Here is a 23,515-nt window from a genome sequence, read left to right as displayed (position 1 = left end):
ACATCTTAGATCAGTTTTATTGTGTTTTTCCTGCCATTTGTAATGGGCTATGTATTGTATAACAGCACAACTTGGGCTTATAAGCCTAAGCTCCAATTTGCATATGGGTGTTCTGAATGAATCGCCACCTTTAGAAAGCGTTGTCCATTTTGTTGTGTTAGGCTTTAAAACATCCACAATGACCATGTTTTACACTCCGTTTCAAACTGATCATCGCAGTGAGGTGAGTTGATGATACTGTTTTGATAAGTGTTTGATGTGACTTTCGTTCAATTTTTGCATTGACGTCAGAGTGGTTAGAGGGACAATAGAGCCCTGAGTACCAGGCCATTAGGACCTGATGGTGGTTAGAGGGACAATAGAGCCCTGAGTACCAGGCCACTAGGACCTGATGGTGGTTAGAGGGACAATAGAGCCCTGAGTACCAGGCCACTAGGACCTGATGGTGGTTAGAGGGACAATAGAGCCCTGAGTACCAGGCCATTAGGACCTGATGGTGGTTAGAGGGACAATAGAGCCCTGAGTACCAGGCCATTAGGACCTGATGGTCATTAGGGTACGACCAACATATGTCCTGAGTGCATAAAAGGAGATTACCGTGACTCAATGATCACGTTGTAATTTACTGCGGCCATGACTGCCGGTAATACGTCACCAACAGCCCTAGTAGTGACACTGAGCATACATGTATGTAGTCTTCATAAGAGCCTGTGGTCCGAGGCAACCACAGGCTCTTATGAAGGGGGGGGGGGGGCAAACAGACAGTCACTTCCCCATATGTAGACCAACAAGGTAAAGTTGTTTAAAATGTGCAGTAGTCTGAGTAATGGGTTAAAGCAGAAGCTTACAATACTCTGCATGTCCTCAGAACAAGAACCACACAACACACAGTAAAAATTGCGTATGCCATATGTTACCAGTTTGAAACAACCATATTTTTCAAATTATCCTCAAAGTGATGCATAATAACCATCAACACATCCGTATTATACTTAAACATGTTAACCTCATCTCCCCGTTTCACAGTCCGGACTTGCAGCTGACCAATGGCTTTCTTGGCCTCTGCCTTGAGACGTTTCTGTTGGAGAGAAGAACGTGTTCAGTATTAGAACGTGAGCAGGCTACTGTTTAAATTACGTTATTCATCTGCTTCCTCTGACAACTAATTTAAATCAAACACATTCAGCAACCCACTACGTGGGTGGACAACTGAAAAACATCACTATGTAATAACTAGAATGCAACAACAAAGCAAACAAATAAACATTTTTATTTCCTATACTGTGACCAGAACAACTGAAATAACAAGGAGCAGGAGAACCGTATGCGACAAGGTCATGTTAGAGAACATGGGTGATCTCGGAGAAGCAGAGCGTTCATTAGAGGAGCCCCTGCCTGTGTCATTAAGCCGTTCCTCTGAGATCATGTATTGGAAACGTTACATCAGCTTGCATATAGGATGGCAAAACAGCAGATTTACGTAGATCAGGGACTTTTCGTATTAGGAATAAATAATCCTGGAGGGACAGTCTGACAGATTCAATTCTAAAACTATAATTTGGGAAATACAATAAAATCATGCTTGGGACATATTGTACATACACAATTAAAGACTACTCTCTCTGTGCTCATGCAGCCTCCCCATGGCAACAAGACAAAATGTGCACAATTGTACACAGGAAGAATCAACGTTATGTAAGGGGATTTAGGAGACAGAGGATGAGTCAGGGTCAATATTGGCTTTGAGGATTCTCTGGAAAATGTCATTATGTAGATGTTTTCTGTGATATACACTGAACAAAAATATACTGAGTTACAGTTCATAAGTAAATCAGTCAATTCATTAGGCCCATAATCTATAGATTTCACGACTGGGACTACAGATACAGTGCCTTGCGAAAGTATTCGGCCCCCTTGAACTTTGCGACCTTTTGCCACATTTCAGGCTTCAAACATAAAGATATAAAACTGTATTTCTTTGTGATGAATCAACAACAAGTGGGACACAATCATGAAGTGGAACGACATTTATTGGATATTTCAAACTTTTTTAACAAATCAAAAACTGAAAAATTGGGCGTGCAAAATTATTCAGCCCCCTTAAGTTAATACTTTGTAGCGCTACCTTTTGCGGATGTGGAGGTCCTGGGCTGGTGTGGTTACACGTTGTCTGCAGTTGTGAGGCCAGTTGGACATACTGCTAAATTCTCTAAAACGATGTTGGTGGCAGTTTATGGTAGAGAAATTATCATTCAATTCTCTGGCAACAGCTCCAGTGAACATTCCTGCAGTCAGCATGCCAATTGCACACTCCCTCAAAACTTGAGACATCTTTGGCATTGTGTTTGTGTGACAATACTTTTATTGTCCCTAGCACAAGGTGTACCTGTGTAATGATCATGCTGTTTAATCAGCTTATTGATATGCCACACCTGTCAGGTGGATAGATTATCTTGGCAAATAAGAAATGCTCACTAACAGGGATGTAAACATTTGTGCACAAAATGAGAGTAATAAGATTTTTGTGAGTATGGAACATTTGAGATCTTTTATTTCAGCTGATGAAACACTGGGCCAACATATTCGCAACAGGAAGTGTTTTTGTTCAGCATAGAAAGAGTTTGGTTTTGGATATCAAAGACTAAAATGGCACAGATGGTTGACAACATTCTTCATAATCCTTAAAGGGGTAGATATTAAAGTGAATACTGTTGCATGTTCACTTGACCGATATGTAGATTTGAGGGAGGCAAGTTGCGGTCATTCTAGTTCACAGGGCAAGCACGAAGCTGGAGTTTTGCATGTGATTACAGTCTGAACAATGGTGCCCTGTGCCCTCTGAGCATAAGGTCCTAGCTCAGTGGGCGAAGTCAGCTCTGCTCTAACTGCTCAGCTACCCACTCAAAAATACACTTCTCTGTATCAGTCTGTCTACCCAGCCTCCCTGCAGAAAGCATTGGATAATCAGCCACGTGAACAGACACCCCTTAGACCACCGGGTGCTTCAGACAACACACCGCTTCACTGCTTCTGGGAGTGATCATGAAGCAAGGACAATACGTGGTACACTGCTAATAATAAACAGAGCCTGCAAGCAAGCACTTGAGACCAGTCAGTCTTCAAAGTCAAGGTTATGCAGGAGTAAACAGTGCTGAGAAAAGTACTGTAACTTTGAAAATCATGGGCCTGTTCACGTGAGTGGTTTTACCTTGCATAACAGCCCAGATCCAATCAGATGAACTGGAAATACTTGTTGCGCAGCAGCAGGTTCAAAGGTTTTTTGGAAACGCTACCATTGAGTGGAACTGAGCATTCTTCCCATAGTAAACTTTTCTCCACCATATAAGCCTGACAGTTCAGTTACATCGGTGAATACAATCTGACAAAACCTTTTGGACAAAGAAACTTTTCCTTTTTCCTGCAGGGTTCATGTGTTAAAAGAATATAAAGAGATAATTAAACAAGCTGCCTGGGACAGACACCTGCAGGCAAGGAACGTGTGCAAAGCTGTAAGGGCAAAGAACTGTAAAAGACAAAACACCATCTGAAAGAAAACCAGTACAAGTCAGGACTCCTACCATGCCTTTTAGAAGGGAAACTCACTGCCGCTCTATCCCAACACAGATTTCAGAAAGAAGCTAAAGCATAAGATCCCAAAGGCAGAAAACAACATAAAATATTATAATAAGATACATTGCTGTCCAGGGGTTCTCTGGTTGGCTGGATCCATGTCATGCAACAATCAAGTGATTAACAATAAATAAATAAATAAATAAATAAATATATATATATGAATCACCTCTACATAGATGAGCAGTCAGACACTGACTCAATAGGAAATGTTCTCTTTATTTTAGTTTCGCCTGACTCCCTCTGTATTGCTGAGGAATGCTGACACACCCCAAACTGTGTAGCCCAACTAAGTGTTCCATAATGTTTCCAGTTTGTTGAAACACACACATAAGAGAAGGTATGTTTGACGCAGGAAAGGAAAACAACTGTTTCCAGTGGAATTTCCCCAGTCATATTGTTCTATAGATCAAAAAGGTGATAGTGCTGCAGTATTCGGTTTCATCACAAACCACTGAATTGTTTGATTTGACCTTTATTTAAAACAAGAGAGTAACCATTGAGACCAGGGTCTCTTTCATAAGGGAGCCCTGCATATATAATTCAGGGTAAATAATTGTCATCATTGTTCGAGAGACTGGAGACTGACCTGTTTGCGGTTTTGTAGACGAACGCTGTTGAGGCGGCGAGCTGAGTAGAAGATGAAGTAGCCCACAGTGGCTGCTGTTACCACGAAGAAGGAGATGGAGACAAAGAAGACAGAGTAGTGGCTCATCCAGGGACCATGCTGCTTACCCACTTCAATAGTCATCGAGACCGGAATCCCTTGCCTGATTAGCTCAACAATCTCCATGCCCCGTCGGTGACCAATCATGATAGCAACCATACCTTCTGTTCCTGTAACCAGGGGGAAAACAAAGTATGAGGAAACATCACACTATCCTCAGACACGTACACAGGCTGGGCCTTAAATATGCCCCCAAGTGCCCTAAACTGAATTTCACTATAGGCCTAATGTGTCTATCAAAAATATTTAACGAGCAATGTATGAATATGGTGTAATTTAATGTCAAAACATATCTATGGCAAAGTATGTTTCCCATAGTATTTTTTTCCTCCAGCAGTGGTGGCAATGGTGGGGGGTGCATTGTTTCTAGCGCAATGACATGCTAGCTGTTCCCATTGACTTCCAGTCATTGAGCAAATGACAACATACACTAAGTATTTGGTAGCATTGCCTTTAAATTGTTTAACTTGGGGCAAATGTTTCGGGTAGCCTTCCACAAGCTTCCCACAATAAGTTGGGTGAATTTTGGCCCATTCCTCCTGACAGAGCTGGTGTAACTGAGTCAGGTTTGTAGGCCTCCTTGCTCACACGCTTTTTCAGTTCTGCCCACAAATGTTCTATAGGATTGAGGTCAGGGCTTTGTGATGGCCACTCCAATACCTTGATTTTGTTGTCCTTAAGCCATTTTGCCACAACTTTGGAAGTATGCTCATGATGCCATCTATTTTGTAAAGTACACCAGTCCCTCCTGCAGCAAAGTACCCCCACAACATGATGCTGCCACCCCGTGCTTCACGGTTGGGATGGTGTTCTTCGGCTTGAAAGCCTCCCCCTTTTTCCTCCAAACATAACAATGGTCATTATGGCCAAACGGTTCTATTTTTGAATTGTCAGACCAGAGGACAATTCTCCAAAAAGTACAAGCTTTGTCCCCATGTGCAGTTGCAAACCGTAGTCTGGCTTTTTTTATGGTGGTTTTGGAGCAGTGGCTTCTACCTTGCTGAGTGGCCATTCAGGTTGTCGATTATAGGACTAATTTTACTGTGGATATAGGTACTTTTGTACCTGTTTCCTCCAGCATCTTCACAGGGTCCTTTGCTGTTGTTCTGGGATTGATAACATAGTTTTCGTACCAAAGTACGTTCATCTCTAGGAGACAGAACACGTCTCCTTCCTGAGCGATATGACGTCTGCGTGGTGCCATGGTGTTTATATTTGCGTACTATTGTTTGTATAGATGAACGTGGTACCTTCGGGCGTTTGGAAATTGCTCCCAAGGATGAACCAGACTTGTGGAGGTCTTCAATTATTTTTTCTGTGGTCTTGGCTGATTTCTTTTGATTTTCCCATGATTCAAGCAAAGAGGCACTGAAGGTGCTTTAGAATCTTCTAAAGCCCGGACATAATTTTCTGGAATTTTCCAAGCTGTTTAAAGGCACAGTCAACTTAGTGTATGTAAACTTCTGACCCACTGGAATTGTGATAGTGAATTATAAGTTAAATAATCTGTCTGTAAACAATTGTTTAAATTGAAAATGTACTTGTCATGGACATTAGATGTCCTAACCGACTTGCCAAACCTATAGTTTGTTAACAATAAGTTTGTGGAGTGGTTGAAAAACAAGTTATGACTCCAACCTAAGTGTATATAAACTTTCGACTTCAACTGTGTGTGTGTGTGTGTGTGTGTGTGTGTGTGTGTGTGTGTGTGTGTGTGTGTGTGTGTGTGTGTGTGTGTGTGTGTGTAATATATATATATATATACTGCTCAAACAAATAAGGGAACACTAAAATAACACATCCTAGATCTGAATGAATTAAATATTCTTAAATATTTTTTTCTTTACATAGTTAAATGTGCTGACAACACAATCACACAAATTATCAATGGAAATCAAATTTATCAACCCATGGAGGTTTGGATTTGGAGTGACGCTCAAAATTAAAGTGGAAAACCACACTACAGGCTGACCCAACTTTGATGTAATGTCCTTAAAACAAGTCAAAGTTAGGCTCAGTAGTGTGTGTGGCCTCCACGTGCCTGTATGACCTCCCTACAACGCCTGGGCATACTCCTGATGAGGTGGCGGATGGTCTCCTGAGGGATCTCGTCCCAGACCTGGACTAAAGCATCCGCCAACTCCTGGACAGTCTGTGGTGCAACGTGGCGTTGGTGGATGGAGCGCGACATGATGTCCCAGATGTGCTCAATTGGATTCAGGTCTGGGGAACGGGCGGGCCAGTCCATAGCATCAATGCCTTCCTCTTGCAGGAACTGCTGACACATTCCAGCCACATGAGGTCTAGTATTGTCTTGCATTAGGAGGAACCCAGGGCCAACCGCACCAGCATATGGTCTCACAAGGGGTCTGAGGATCTCATCTCGGTACCTAATGGCAGTCAGGCTACCTCTGGCGAGCACATGGAGGGCTGTGCGGCCCCCCAAAGAAATGCCACTCCACACCATGACTGACCCACCGCCAAACCGGTCATGCTGGAGGATGTTGCAGGCAGCAGAATGTTCTCCACGGCGTCTCCAGACTCTGTCACGTGCTCAGTGTGAACCTGCTTTCATCTGTGAAGAGCACAAGGCGCCAGTGGCGAATTTGCCAATCTTGGTGTTCTCTGGTAAATGCCAAACGTCCTGCACGGTGTTGGTCTGTAAGCACAACCCCCACCTGTGGACGTCGGGCCCTCATACCACCCTCATGGATTCTGTTTCTGACCATTTGAGCAGACACATGCACATTTGTGGCCTGCTGGAGGTCATTTTGCAGGGCTCTGGCAGTGCTCCTCCTGCTCCTCCTTGCACAAAGGCAGAGGTAGCGGTCCTGCTGCTGGGTTGTTGCCCTCCTACGGCCTCCTCCACGTCTCCTGATGTACTGGCCTGTCTCCTGGTAGCGCCTCCATGCTCTGGACACTACGCTGACAGACACAGTGAACCTTCTTGCCACTGCTCGCATTGATGTGCCATCCTGGATGAGCTGTATTACCTGAGCCACTTGTGTGGGTTGTAGACTCCGTCTCATGCTACCACTAGAGTGAAAGCACCGCCAGCATTCAAAAGTGACCAAAACATCAGCCAGGAAGCATAGGAACTGAGAAGTGGTCTGTGGTTACCACCTGCAGAACCACTCCTTTATTGGGGGTGTCTTGCTAAATGCCTATAATTTCCACCTGTTGTCTATTCCATTTGCACAACAGCATGTGACATTTTTTGTCAATCAGTGTTGCTTCCTAAGTGGACAGTTTGATTTCACAGAAGTGTGATTGACTTGGAGTTACATTGTGTTGTTTAAGTGTTCCCTTTACTTTTTTGAGCAGTGTATATAAAATGTATTCGATGAAACATTTAATTTGGCCTTTACTTCATTTTTTTTTTAAATGAATCATAAGTTAAATAAAGGTTAAATAAAAAAATATGTAAAATTAGGATAAGGTTTTGAAGTGTCTGTTCTATATCCATGAGATAACTCAGGGGGAAAAGAAATACATATTTTAGAACCATGTTTGGTCATGTTATTTGTGGCACATTTTACCCCATATGAACTTCCTGTAATTTTTACAGCCCGGTACTGGGTTACTTTCGTGTGCATCATAGAGCAGAACAGACACCTTCGTGTTTGTGAGTCTTCCCTTTTGATATTGGTGACATGAGTTTGTAGCTCCAACGGTTTGGTCTAGAGGGTCAGTTTTGTGAGAAATGAGGACGTTCGTGACAGAGTTCAGACGACTTCCTAAAGCTTGCGGATGTCGTAGAGCAGTGTTCGTGAGTCTCCTATCTTTAGATGGTGGTACTTATGAGTTAGTAGGTCACACGGTTAGGGTTTTCCAGACGATTTTGTGATGATTTTCTTGTCCGGATCCTCATGTGTAGACAAACTCCACTTGTTATGGAATATTAGTGTCAATGTGCATTGTTCTCTGTGAAAGCACACATCTTCAGAGTTTTAAACAATCAAATGATCCATTACACAGGTTGTCATCCAGCCTGTCTCAGTAAGTGTTAGGACTTAATGTTAATTTCTAGTTGCATTCAACACAATGAAAATGATCTAAATTGGAAATGACAACTGGTGCATAAAGCTTACACCAGTCAAGCACAGATGAGCGACATTGAACAAGACTCAATTGTTTTAGCCAACAATGTCAACTTGGAATATTTTTTACTTTTTTTAGGTTAACAAGTACTTCACTAGAATTTAATTATAATTCTGAGTACAGTACTATTTAGATGTTTACACACAGTTGACTTCAAACCTTACTTATCACACTAGAACAGAGGCCCCTCGTTTCTGACAACCATGTGACTCATCCAAACAGAAACAACATTTCATAAATGTTGTCCGTATTCCCTAAATTAGCTGAGACACTGTACAGTTCATAGGGACTAAATATTACAAGGTTAATTGCGGTTTCAGTTCAAATCTAAAATCATAACCCCACACACACACACAGGGATGAATGTACAACCGGTGTGAATTACTATTGTTTTTCAGCAAGTCAACACCACTTAATTAAAGATCCACTGTGCAGAAATAGCCATTTTCTGGTCACTGAAATTCTAGTAGTTAGCTTAATTTCAGTTTGTGACAAAACAAGCTAGTGTAGAGAATCATTGTACCATCTGAACCACAAATATATTTTTCCATAACCTAAAATATTGTATTTTCAGCTGTCTGAAGCTGGTGTACAAAACCAAAAGAAAAAGATGAAAGAACTAAATTTAATGGCATGCATAGAAATAGTGCACATAGAAGACGTACAACTTCTTAGACTTGCTTTCAATGAGAATGACAGATCTGTAACACATTTCTATGTGAATTTGGATGCAAAAAGTTACTGCAGTTTTAAGTGTCTATATTGTAGAAATAATGGTAGAAAGAGCAGGCAGAATGGAAAGATGAGCTACCATGTCTACTTCAAGGCTATGCTACATAATGAGACAAGTGTAGGCCTACAAAGGGTTTCTTCAGAACTGTTAGCAGAGGGAACCAATTTTGCTAATCATTTCCAGATGTAGACTCTTAAAAGGTATTCAGTGAACATTAGAATTTAACTATAAACGATGGTTTCAACCAACTTATCTTGACCATTAGGCGTTGAGAAAAAGTATTGAGTGAATGAAGTGGAACACATGTAGAGTTGTTCTCCAGAACCCAAGGCATTAACAAAGCATTCTGCAATATTTAACTTTTTGGGTGACTGGATCACATTCACATAGAAGAGTGAGTTATATAACGTTTAATTCTAATTGCAAGCAAGTTAAAAGAAGCTGTAGATATGTTCTATATGCGATATTTATATGCTTCCCGTTCTTAAGTTTCGTTTTTTCGTCTTGTACTTTCGGTTTTGTACACCAGCTTTAAACAGCTGAAATTACAATATTTTTGGCTATAAAAAAAATATTTCACAGCTGTTTAGATGGTACAATGATTCTCTACACTACACTTGCATTTTTTGTAAATCCGTTTGTGACAATTATAATTTTAGCAACCAGGATATTGCGGAGCGATTTTTGCATAGTGCATATTTAAAAGTTGTCAATTATAAACACCGATTAGCAGTGGGACCATGCTAACTACAATTCCGACGCTCTGTCGTTTAGAAAGGTTAATAACAATCGCTTGTGATGTCACAAGATATCAGCGAGAAATAATAAGTTAAAAAGGTACACTGTAACATGTTTGCACAGATCCATACACAAAGCTGACGAACTACACTTCCTCCCCAGTTACCCTTACACACAGGTGTTCGATCATGCTAGGTAATTAGCACAGGTGGGCTCCGTTTTTCGCCTGTTTTACGTAAACAAGCGCTGTAAACTGAGATATGACAGGGTGGAACATTAACCCTATAAAAATGTGATTAGTCATTTAACCTTTTGTTTGTATTATTTATCGCTTATTTGAAAGATAGTACATATGTTTCCAAAACCGTACCGCAAGCGATGCATTTTAACTTCCAGAACGAGTGTCGGGGCTCTTAATAACAAAACTCCTCCGGATAGATACCTTCGTGAAGACGCTCAAGGTAGTTAATAACGTCTATGGGCTAATATATAGCAGAGTTGCCAATGTTGATGTGGGCTACATACCTGGGTGCGACATTTGGATGACTCGATTGTCTGTACCAAGATCATTAAAAATTACAGCAGCAATAGCTCCTTTACTGGCCGCAACATTGATCTTCTCTGAAAAAGAACATTGTTGGCCGCGTTGAATTAAGGCGATCCAGCCCTTTGACCCACTGGGTACATCATAAAAAGTATTACTTTCGCAACTGTAAATCGGATCAGGTAAATACACGTCGCCCATCACTGTGACTTTAGGAGATTGTTGTCCATATAGTCCGCTTTCCTCTTGTCGCCATACGGTTTCGTTGTTTACAGAATCAATAAACGACACATTCAGGTAGGCTGTACATATGTAAGTCGCATCCGCAAAATGCAAACTCGTCACCTGAAGACTTGAAGCCACAAACAGCCATGACAATAGATACCGTTTCGCTAAAGGTTCCATAATCCTGTTTACGACGTGGGTTTCTATAATGCCTTTCCGCGTTGAACAGTCGATAAAGGTATGAGATTTTTTTTAAACAAAAAGTTGCAATGTAACTCGGAATATAATGTCAGACGCCGCTGACAGGTGAACTAGTTTGAAGTCGAACAGTCCTCTTCGTCGAGGTCAAATTGAGTAGTACACTCCCATCTTCATGCTTAAAGGAGAAGCACACATTTAAACCAAACCTCGATGGTTATTTACGGCGAAATAACCATGTTAACGATAAAATGCTTGCAAATTTGCTGATGTTAGGCTAGGCGTTAGCCTATGTTGCTGAAAGGACAGCAATTGATTGAACAGTGCAATAATAGGCAGGTTTCCATTGACCCACGTTTATTCGACAAAAGCAAAACAATAAACATTGTGAGATGTGTAATGAAACGACAAAAAGGAGATATGTTCTTAAGATCAACAACATTTTTATTCGTTCGACAGGAGTGCATGTTTATTTGGTCGAACTTTATTACTTGCGACAAATTATGATGGAAACTGTGTTTTCGAATAAATGATGATTGCCAAATAATTGATGTCATCACATAACTATAAAGCTTCACTCAACATGTAATTATAAATACCTTGAAAATACATTTTTGTTTGTAATGACTTTCAAACATGCCTGAATTGCTTCGTCTTGCTTTTCTGGTTGGCTGGCAAGTTTAACTATCCAATTCTTTCAGATCTACAGGAGTACAAGATTCAACATGGCACTGGCCGTTGGCACATGATAATTATTAGAATATGGCAAATATTAGTCCATTATTGTATTCTGTTCATGCTGACTTTCGCGGGCTAGGCCTACCTGAGACGTTAAACAGATAGGTGGGAGGGGCAAACAGGTAGGGATGTTATGTTTTATTAAAACATTGTTTTTATTAATAAATATCAACAAACAAGAGGAATAGTCACATGCAAACAAGCATACATACAAACATTTACATTGCCAGGAATCCTAAACAAACAAATCATATTAATTAATTATACAACAAGTTTTAATTGCCTTTTTGTTTTTCGTTTTAGTTAAAGTAGTGCCATATTAGGGATGTTATGTTTGACACCAGAGGCGCTCCGAGGCATGGGTCTAACGCTATAGTGCAGAGAGTGTCATATGCTGAGGCAGTGAAGAAAGGAGAAGATGGGTCAAGGGGGAGGGATCCTAAGAGGATTCGTGTGAGTAGTCGATCCAGTAGCAATTTTAGCATGTACATCTTGGTTGGGTAAGCTCCCGAAAAAAGTGTTTTAATGCATACCAGCAAAGCCAGTATACAAAACTAAACAATACATTAACTGCACTATAACGGGGACCACAAACTGTTAGGAACTACATAAAGCTGTCCCAACCGCAGAGATTTATTTTTCAGCACCATGGAGTGAATCCTTATCACTGCTACACCTTGTTATCAGCAGAGCCTTATTTGGCAGCAAAACAGTTCATTCAGACTCATTTACTGCCTTTAAAAAAACATTGCTGATATGGATGACTTGCTTAAACAAATTTGGTTTCTACTGACAATTGAGATGTACAAACTATGGCATAAGGGGACGACGAGTGGATAAGAGGCAATCCATAATTTCGATTAAGACAGCGAGCTAGGACCGACATAGTCATAGTATTTGTTCAGCACTTTTGAAATGTACAGCGACAGAATTCAGAACATGGGCTGTTCTTACAGTATTCTCCCTGTACACCAAGTCAGAACCCTAGGATAAATAAAGGGGGCATATAAGCAGACAATGAAAGCTCTTACAATATTCGATGATGACATTTCTCTAAAACAGGCTATAGGCTACATGTGCACCACCAAGTCAGAGCAGTAAGCAAAATTAAGATGGGAAAATAGACCAAATTATTAGGGTGAGCTACTAACAGCTTACTACACAACGTACGCTTAATATTACTTTATTAGCAACAGTATAGATATCTCCCTGGCATATCACATAATTTATGCAGCAGCATACAATACATTTTTGGACTCACCTTGTGCTGTGCGGTCTTTCTTGAGGGCAAATTTTGTCATCAGATCTGGCATTCTCTGGATTTATGGTGCTTTCAAGACAACCGGAAACTTGACGTCAGTGATCTTCCGGTCGGAGCTCTAGAAAGAGGCCCGAGTTCCCGACTTGGAATTCCGAGTTGGATCACCGTTCAAAATTATTTTCCCAGTCAGTGAGTTTTTCTGAACTCACTGAATTCTGAGTTTTTAGTTTCCAGTTGTTTTGAAAGCGGCAGAAGTCATGCTGGATTAACAGCATGGCCAATGTATTCAACCTTTACTGTCCCATGGTGTTCCGTGTGAATGTTTATCCTTTTAAGCTTGGAAAAGAGACCCTTTCAGACAAATGTTTTAAATCCTTAAACCCAGACTTGGACCACACACCCTATCCACTGAATAGCAGGCAGGGGAAGCAAAATAGTGATTGCTTTGTGACGTTTGCCGTTAGCCACTGATTCCTACCAAACCACTCGTTGGGCTCCCGAGTGGAGCAGTGGTCTAACATACTGCATCTCTGTACAAGAGGCGTCACTGCAGTACCTGGTTCGATCCAGGTTGCATCACATCCGGCAGTGATTGGGAGTCCCATGTGGCGGTGCACAATTGGCCCAGCGTCGTCTGGGTTTGGCCATCATTGTAAATAAGAATTTGTTATTAACTGACTTGCCTAGTTAAATAAAGATTAAATAAAAAAGTATATAAATAAAAACATTTTAAAGTAGAATTTCCGACTTGTGTGAAATGTTTACGTCCAATGGCCGCTGAGCACCGACACGTTTTATATATGATATCTCTTCATATGACAAGGATTGAGAAGGATTTGCCAGCAGATTGTCAACGTGATTCATGATGATGACTGCTTGCCGAGCTAAGATTCTGAAAGTATGATGTTGACATGATCAGTCCAATCAAAGCTAAGGTAGATATAACAGGAAGTATCAGTGACTTGCTCAGTAAGGAAGTGGTCAGATGACGCAGATGCTAAGCTACAGGACTGTTTTGCTAGCACAGACTGGAATATGTTCCAGGATTCTTCCGATGGCATTGAGGAGTACACCACAGTCACTGGCTTCATCAACAAGTGCATTGATGATGTCACCCCCACAGCGACCGTACGTACATACCCCATCCAGAAGCCATGGATTACAGGCAACATCCGCACTGAGCTAAAGGGTAGAGCTGCTGCTTTCAAGGGGCGGGACTCTAACCCGGAAGCTTATAAGAAATCCCGCTATGCCCTCCGACGAACCTTCAAACAGGCAAAGCATCAATACAGGACTAAGATTGAATCGTACTACACCGGCTATGACAATCGTCGGATGTGGCAGGACTATTACTTATTATTATTTATCTGTACATGGAATTGTATTTGGGTTTTTTTGACAATTGTTTTCTAATCTTTAGAGGAAAATGCCACGGCACTATCTGATGTGTGGAGACATTTCACTGCAGCTAATGTAAAAGGAAATGCTGTGTACATTTGCAAATACTGTGCCAAAACATATGTGAAGAATGCAACAACGATGCAGAATCATCTGGCCAAGTGCATAAAGTTGCCTCAGTGCTCACAACAAGCAACCTCTGACAAAAGTCCCTCTACTTCTATTCGAGGTGAAAATGATGAATCAGACACCTTATCAATAGCAACAGCTTATGGTTCTCCTTGAATCAGAAGTTTTTTTGACTCAATTGAGGAACATAGTCAGAGAAATGCTGATGAATGTCTTGCACGAGCTATGTATGCAACTGGTTCACCTCTGATGCTCACAGGCAATGTGTATTGGAAGAGATTTCTGAATGTTCTTCGCCCAGCATACATCCCTCCAGCCAGACATGCTTTATCTACTCATTTGCTGGATGCAGAGTTCAAGTGAAGGATAAGCAAATCCTAGAGAAAGCAGACTGTATTGCAATCATCTCTGATGGGTGGTCAAATGTTTGTGGGCAAGGAATAATTAACTACATCATCTCCGCCCCTCAACCAGTATTCTACAAGAGCACAGACACAAGAGACAACAGACACACCGGTCTCTACATTGCAGATGAGCTGAAGGCCGTCATCAATGACCGTGGACCACAGAAGGTATTTGCACTGGTGACAGACAATGCTGCAAACATGAAGGCTGCTTGGTCTAAAGTGGAGTAGTCCTACCCTCACATCACACCCACTGGCTGTGCTGCTCATGCATTGACTCTGCTCCTCAAGGACATCATGGCACTGAAAACAATGGATACACTCTACAAGAGAGCTAAGGAAATGGTTAGGTATGTGAAGGGTAATCAAGTTATAGCAGCAATCTACCTCACCAAGCAAAGTGAGAAGAATAAGAGTACCACATTGAAGCTACCCAGCAACACCCGTTGGGGTGGTGTTGTCATCATGTTTGACAGTCTCCTGGAGGGGAAGGAGTTTCTCCAGTACATGACAGGGGCCAAGCTTCCTGCGATCTAGGACCTCCATACCAGGCGGTGTCAGAGGAAGGCCCAAAAAAATTGTCAAAGACACCAGCCACCCTAGTCATAGACTGTTCTCTCTGCTACCGCACGGCAAGAAGTACCGGACCGCCAAGTCTAGGTCCAAAAACTTCTTAACAGCTTCTACCCCCAAGCCATAAGACTCCTGAACAGCTAATCAAATGGCTACCTGGACTATTTGCATCCCCCCCACTCCCATTTTTACGCTGCTGCTACTCTGTTTATTATCCATGCATAGTTACTTTACCTCTACCTACATGTACATATTACGTCAATTCCCTCGACTAACCTGTGCCCCCGCTCATTGACTCTGTACCGGTACCCCCTGTATCGAGCCTCGCTACTGTTATTTTATTGTTGCTCCTTAATGATGTTATTTTTCTATTTATTTTAATTTAGTATTTAATTTTAATTATTTTTTACTTACGTTTATTTGAGTAAGTACTTGAACACTTATTTTTATTAACTGCATTGTTTGTTAAGGGCTTGTATAAGTAAGCATTTCACTGTAAGGTCTACACCTGTTGTATTCGGCGCATGTGACAAATAAAATATGATTTTATTGTTTTATTTTATTTGATCTCATTTTAGCTGTGGCCAATGACCTTGAGCCTTCTTGGATGGGCACTTCTCATGTAAATCTATGACAGCACCCAATGGGGCTTGAATTGCCTAGCTCTCCCTGTAGATTCTGCGGTGACGTAGTGTCCCCAATCAGTTACAGAACACCAGAGCCAATCACTGCACAGCTAGAGAAGACTACCAACGCCTACACTGTATTTTCCACTGGCTGCCACTTCACCACAGAAAGCGTTGAGCTCGGCTGAAACACCTGCATTTTGAAGCTGCCTTACTCAAGAAAGCAAGAAAGAGACCATGTTTGTATGTGTCTTTATTCATTCAATACATTCGTCTTTACATTGTTTGCAAACTGATATGTGACATGAATTAATGGCAAAATAACATACAATAACATTATTTTTAGCTAAACAGGTGGGGCTCAAAACGGGTTGACATTGGTCAGTAGTGGAAAGACATAGGAAGAAGACAGACCATGATACAGAAAGCAGTGGACCAACTAATAAAGTAAGCATAAAAAGGGCCAAGGTAGGAAGCAAAAGTAATAATGTGTCGGAGTGAAAAGTGGTGATAGTGTTTGATGAAACCACAGGGGCTCATTTACACCCTATCCGACTATCTAATGCCGTAGCGTAGCGAAAGAGTTAGGTACACCACCGGTCAAAAGTTTTAGAACACCTACTTATTCAAGGGTTTGTCTTTGTTTACTATTTTACTATTTCAGTGCACTACTTTTGTTTAAAAAAAATGTATTTAAAAAACATATATATATAGTACCAGTCAAAAGTGTGCACACATTTACTCATTTAAGAGTATTTCTTTATTTTTAATATTTTCTCAATTGTAGAGTAATAGTGAAGACATCAAAACTATGAAATAACACATTTGGAATCATGTAGTTACCAAAAGTGTTTAAAAAAATCTAAATATCTTTTATATTTGAGATTCTTCAAATAGCCACCCGTTGCCTTGATAACACCTTAGCACACTCTTGGCATTCTCTCAACCAGCTTCACCTGGAATGCTTTTCCAACAGTTTTGAAGGAGTTCCCACATATGTTGAGCACTTGTTGGCTGCTTTTCCTTCACTCTGCGGTCCGACTCATCCCAAACCATGTCAATTTGGTTGAGGTCGGGGATTGTGAAGGCCAGGTCATCTGATGCAGCACTCCATCACTCTCCTTGGTAAAATAGCCCGTACACAGCCTGGAGGTGTGTTGGGTCATTGTCCTGTTGAAAAACAAACGATAGTTCCACTAAACCCAAACCTGATGGGATGGAGTGTCGCTGCAGAATGCTGTGGTAGCCATGCTGGTTAAGTGTGCGTTGAATTCTAAATAAATCACAGACCGTATCACAAGCAAAGCACCTCCACACCATAACACCTTCTCCTCCATGCTTTACGGTTCGGAATACACATGCTGAGATCATCCGTTCAACCACACCACATCTCACAAAGACACTGATCTAATGTTCATGTCTAATGTCCATTGCTCGTGTATCTTGGCGCAAGCAAGTCTGTTAATTGAAATGCATTCATGGTGGCTATTTGAAGAATCTCAAATATAAAATATAACTTGATTTGTTTAACACTTTTTTGGGGGTTACTATACGATTTCATACGTGCTATTTCATAATTATGTCTTCACTATTATTCTACAATGCAGAAAATAGTAAAAAAATAAAGAAAAACCCCTGAATAGGTGTGTCCAAACCTTTGACTGGTACTGTACCTCTACTGGTATGCAATCAAGCCCTGGGGTTTTTTCAGACTGAAAGTATTTAATTGCCTTGAAGTTCCTCTGTAAGTTGGCCTTCACACAGGTATTTCTGTACAATTTGTTAATTTTACATTATTACTAGGGGAAAAATCCTTACTGTTATCATTCAGTGGAGATGGAGGAGACATTGCTTAAACTATTTAGTTTCCTCATTCATACTATAATTTGGTGAATCAATTACTCCATAATTTGCAATGAGTATCTGTAAATTATTTTTCATAGCATTTCTATGTTGAAGATTTAAGATATTTTCCATCCAGTTCGCTTTATTTTTGTATTCAATTAAACTTCACAATGCACTCATGAAAAGCAAAGCACAACCTAAATGTTTTTTTTTCATATTTTATTATTATTGGCTGCCACCTGTAGCGCCAAAACCGTAAAAGCTACCAACACCCAAACTACTTTTAAACGTCCAGACCACCACTGGTCAGCGTGCTTGAATTTCTTTTTATATACTACTAATACTTTTTACACTACAACCATATTTGGGACTCGTTTCAGTAAATTGGTCGTATGTCGCACGTCACTACTTCCCAGGAGAGGCATTTGAATGTAAACATTTATTTTTGATCAAAATTATTTGTGAACGGTCAAGTGCCTTAATAACAAACGTGTATGCCATCTGTAAATACAAATTTAATCGTTAAATTACGAGCCTAGTTGGTTTAGCCACGGAAAAAGACAGGAACATTCCCGCTAGGCATGATTGGCTGAGATAATGGATGGGCTAGACATGCTGAGAGATGAGTTTGGATTGGTCTGCCATGCTTCTGTCTATAACATGAGCTGCTCAGTATGTCTTGGTAATCCTTTCTAACGTGGCTTTTTTGAAAGACATCACGAAGAACTGCAAAAGTGATGCTAATGCTCTCCACTTTCAACAACTTAATCCGATGATGCGGCAATCCCTGATTTTAGGTAGAAACATTTTCATTGAACCAGACGTTGTAGAGTCTTCTAAAACAGCGATCAACAGTGTTGTTGTCACGGAAGAAGTTGACCTAGTTTTGAAATCAGTGGAATGCCCGGTCGAAGCAGAGTATGATAGTTAAGGAGATGGAGAAAATAATGCTGTTTGATTGCAAATATGCGGAGTGAGTCGAAAGAGAACACTGTTGTATAAAACACCTGTCTCCGGATTACATCATCAAACTAAAGGCAGCCATGGCATCCGTGACAGAGAGAGAGAAGCGTACAGCCATGTATATGGGTAAGAGTGTCTAGCTAGCTACAGTTTCAGATATTATAATTTTCTAATTTTGTCAAAGTCGTTTTCATTGGAATTTAAAGTGTACTGTTAGCTAGCTAGCTAACATTCACTGGCTGGTTCGCTAGCTAACGTTACGTGTATGATCTGTGTAGTAATATTATTTGTATCTCAGAAAGCAAATTGCATTGCTAGTTAGCTAGCTAGCTAACATTAGGCTTTAGCATTGAACCTAGTTGGTCAGCTTTAGCTCCCTGCAGATTCATGCATAGTGGTAAGGTATGAGTTGGGATTATGGTTCATTGTTTAGCTAGCTAACTAGCTACATTTCTAAACAAAAGAATCCACTATGCAAGTAACCATTTCACTGTACCGTTTACACCTTCTGTATCCCATGCATGTGGCAAATAAACAGATTTTATTTTATTTTGCGTGTGTTTTCCAGAGATGGTAATGTGAATAACAACATGACAGCACCAAAGTCAAATTAGGATATAATGTTAGGTCAAAAGGACAGTGTCCAAGTTAAAAAATTCTCGGGTAGAATGCCCTGCTTTTATTTTGTCACACTCACAATCGTTAGCTATATTTTGTAATTTGCTTGCCATTAACTTTTAAATAATACTATTGTTGTGAGTTCATTTTTCTGTAATAATCAATAAAAATATGCTGAGGTTAAAACTTTGTCAGCTATGATATTGTTATTATTTGAACTACCTAGCGAGCTAACGTTTTCTAGCTAACAAGCCAGAAACTAACCAAAACATTGTTTAGAAAGTTACTTGCCTGGTTTGCTAGATTGACATATACTAAATTAATTTTTAAACAGTTTATTGGTGTTAAAATACAACATTAAAGCTATTTTGGACCACCAGGCTGCTGATGTCATGCAGTCTGTCGTATTTGGGTTTATACTTTTTTTATAACAATCATGACAAGTTTGATAACAGACAACGATAGATGTCAATGCGACTGTCTACAGACGTGTATAATGTAGATGTATTATAAAACAGTGTTTAGTCTTGAAATCTTTGGTTGTTTATTACACTACCGTACTCACTCTGTTTAGCACATGGCCTCACATATGAATCCTTAAAGAGATTGGTGGGGTTTAGGCTGAAGAGGGTGTGAACGATGCTGAATGGGCGTAGACCAGTGGTTCCCAAACATCATTGTAAGCCTGCCATACACATACTGTACGATACATTTATTAAACATAAGAATGAGTGTGAGTTTTTGTCACAACCCGGCTTGTGGGACGTGACAAAGAGCTCTTATAGGACCAGGGCACAAATAACAATATTATAGTAATCAATCATTTTGCTCTTTATTTAGCAATCTTACATATAAAACCTTATTTGTTCATCAACAATTGTGAATAACTTACCTCAGGTAAATGAGAAGGGTGTGCTTGAAAGGATGCACATAACTCTGCAATGTTGGGTTGTATTGGAGAGAGTCTCAGTCTTAAATAATTTTCCACACACAGTCTGTGCCTGTATTTAGTTTTCATGCTAGTGAGGGTCGAGAATCCACTCTCACATAGGTACATTGTCGCAAAGGGCATCAGTGTCTTAACAGCGCAATTTGCCAAGGCAAGAAACTCTGAGCACAGCCCTATCCAGAAATCTGGCAGTGGCTTCTAATTAAATTCCATTTTCACAGAACCGCTTGTTGCAATTTCGATGAGGCTCCCTTGTTCAGATATGTGTAAGTGGACTGGAGGCAGGGCATGAAAGGAATAACGAATCCAGTTTTGTGTCGTCTGTTTCGGAAAAGTACCTGCATAATTGTGCACCCAGCTCTCTCCGGTGCTTCGTTATCACGTTTGACATTGTCCGTAAGCTTGTTCATTTGCACACAAAAAAATCATACCATCATGGAAATACCTGTGTGTTGTCCTTGTTAATGCAGACAGAAAAGAGCTGCAACTTCTTAATCATAGCCTCAATTTTGTCCCGCACATTAAATATAGTTGCGGAGAGTCCCTGTAATCCTAGATTCAGATCATTCAGGAGAGAAAAAACATCACCCAGATAGGCCAGTCGTGTGAGAAACTCGTCGTCATGCAAGTGAGAAAAGTGAGAAGTGAGAAAAAAAACTTTAAGCTCATCTCTCAATTTTAAAAAACGTGTCAATACTTTGCCCCTTGATAACCAGCGCACTTCTGTATGTTGCAAAAGCATTACATGGTCACTGCCCATATCATTGCATAATGCAGAAAATACATGAGAGTTCAGGGGTCTTGCTTTAACAAAGTTAACTATTTTCACTGTTGTGTCCAAAACGTCTTTCAAGCTGTCAGGCATTCCCTTGGCAGCAAGAGCCTCTTGTGGATGCTGCAGTGTACCCAAGTAGCGTCGGGAGCAACTGCTTGCATGCGCGTTACCACTCCACTATGTCTCCCTGTCATGGCTTTTCTCAAAAGTGGGGTAACAAGTTTATCAACTATCAAAGCAGAATTACCTTACCATTGTTCCTCAACTGTAATGTATTATATACCATTTTCTATCTCTGAGTCTCTACTTTTATCCAATGTAAAAAACACAATTCCAAATTTACATAAGACCGAATCGAGCAGGTTGGTAACATTTGCATAAATACCAATCCCAATGTGTTTAAGGACATATTCAATCTCTCCCTATCCCAGTCTGCTCTCCCCACATACTTCAAGATGGCCTCCATTGTTCCTGTACCCAAGAAGGCAAAGGTAACTGAACAAAATGATTATTACCCCGTAGCACTCACTTCTGTCATTATGAAGTGCTTTGAGAGACTAGTCAAGGATCATTTCACCTCCACCTTACCTGTCACTCTAGACCCACTTCAATTTGCTTACCGCCCCCAATAGGTCCACCTACGATTACATCGCCATCACACTGCACACTGCCCTATACCATCTGGACAAGAGGAATACCTATGTAAGAATAATGTTCATTGACTATAGCTCAGCATTAGTACCCTCCAAGCTCATCATTAAGCTTGAGGCCCTGGGTCTCAACCCCGCCCTGTGCAATTGGGTCCTGGACTTCCTGACAGGCCGTCCCCAGGTGGTGAAGGTAGGAAACAACACCTCCATTTTGCTGATCCTCAACATAGGGTTCCCACAAGGTTGCGTGCACAGCTCCCTCCTGTATTCCTTGTTCAACCATGACTGTGTGGCCATGCACACGTCCAACTCAATAATCAAGTTTGCAGACGACAACAATAGTGGGCTTCATTACCAACAACGACGAGACAGCATACAGGGAGGAGGCGAGGGCACTCGGAGTGTAGTGTCAGGAAAATAACCTCTCACTCAACGTCAACAAAACAAAGGAGATGATCGTGGACTTCAGAAAACAGCAGAGGGAGCACCCCCCTATCCATATCGACGGGACAGCAGTGGAGAAGGTGTAAAGTTTTAAGTTCCTCGGCATACACATCACGTACAAACTGAAATGGTAAGAAGGCCAAACAGCACCTCTTCAACCTCCGGAGGCTGAAGAAATTTGGCTTGTCGCCCAAAACCCTGACAAACTTTTACAGATGCACAATCGAGAGCATCCTGTCGGGCTGTATCACCACCTGGTACGGCAACTGCACCGCCTACAACCGCAAGGCTCTCCAGAGGGTGGTGCGGTTTGCACGCATTACCGGGGGCAAACTACCTGCCCTCCAGGACACCGACAGCACCCAATGTCACAGGAAGGCCAAAAAGATCATCAAGGAGAACAACCACCCAAGCCACTGCCTGTTCACCCTGCTACCATCCAGAAGGCGAGGTCAGTACAGGTGCATCAAAGCTGGGACCGAGAGACTGAAAAACAGCTTCTATCGCAAGGCCATCAGAGTGTTAAACAGCCATCACTAACACAGAGAGGCTGCTGCCTTTATACAAACTTGAATCATTGGCCACTTTAATAAATGGATCACTAGTCACTTTAATAAATCTCATTTTATTTGTCACGTGCACCGAATACAACAGGTGTAGTAGACCTTACAGTTAAATGCTTCCTCACAAGCCCTTAACCAACAATGCAGTTAAGAAAAATACCAAAAAATAAAAAATAAAGTAACAAATAATTAAAGAGCAGTAGTAAAATAACAATTGCGAGGCTATATACATGCCACTTTAATGTTTACATATCTTGCATCACTCATCTCATATGTATATACTGTATTTTATACTATGAATTGCATCTTGCCTATGCCGCTTTGTCATCCTCTCATCCATATATTTATATATACTCTTATTCAATTCCTTTACTTTACTTAGATTTGTGTGTATTAGGTAGTTGTTGTGGAATTGTTAGATTACATGTTAGATATTGCTGCACTGTCGGAACTAGAAGCACAAGCATTTCGCTACACTCGCAATAACATCTTCTAGCCATGTGTATGTGACCAATAAAATTGGATTTGATTTCAATGGCCATAGACTTGAATGGGAAAAATTTAGGGTAAAACGAGTCACCGTTTAAGCTAGAGACACCATTTGAACTTTAAAAGGTGCAGACTTGTCTCAAAAAGGTTTCTTGTACACAGCTTTTTGATACTATTTATACTTGAACTATAAC

The 23,515-nt window shown here is 40.9% G+C and overlaps 1 protein-coding gene across 4 annotated transcripts in view; it reads right to left on the bottom strand.

Moving 5' to 3' along the window:
• The window catches only part of rnf128a (ring finger protein 128a), a 33,366-nt gene that overhangs the window by 3,841 nt on the left and 6,010 nt on the right, over positions 1-23,515 (bottom strand). For 2 of the 4 annotated variants that reach the window (XM_064977980.1, XM_064977978.1), the window contains exons 2-3: positions 4,220-4,467; positions 1,007-1,078 (exon numbers count right to left, since the gene is read on the bottom strand). In XM_064977980.1, the coding sequence (XP_064834052.1) occupies positions 1,007-1,078; positions 4,220-4,467 (320 nt within the window). Of the gene's footprint in view, positions 1-1,006; positions 1,079-4,219; positions 4,468-10,454; positions 11,048-23,515 lie in introns of those variants that run through there. The other 2 variants (XM_064977982.1, XM_064977979.1) reach the window with 2 other exon arrangements.

The sequence above is a fragment of the Oncorhynchus masou genome, chromosome 11 (genome assembly GCF_036934945.1).
Source record: "Oncorhynchus masou masou isolate Uvic2021 chromosome 11, UVic_Omas_1.1, whole genome shotgun sequence".
Lineage (NCBI taxonomy): Eukaryota > Metazoa > Chordata > Actinopteri > Salmoniformes > Salmonidae > Oncorhynchus > Oncorhynchus masou.
The sequence above is the reverse complement of the archived record's forward strand: the minus strand, read 5'-3'. Positions and strand labels throughout refer to the sequence as shown.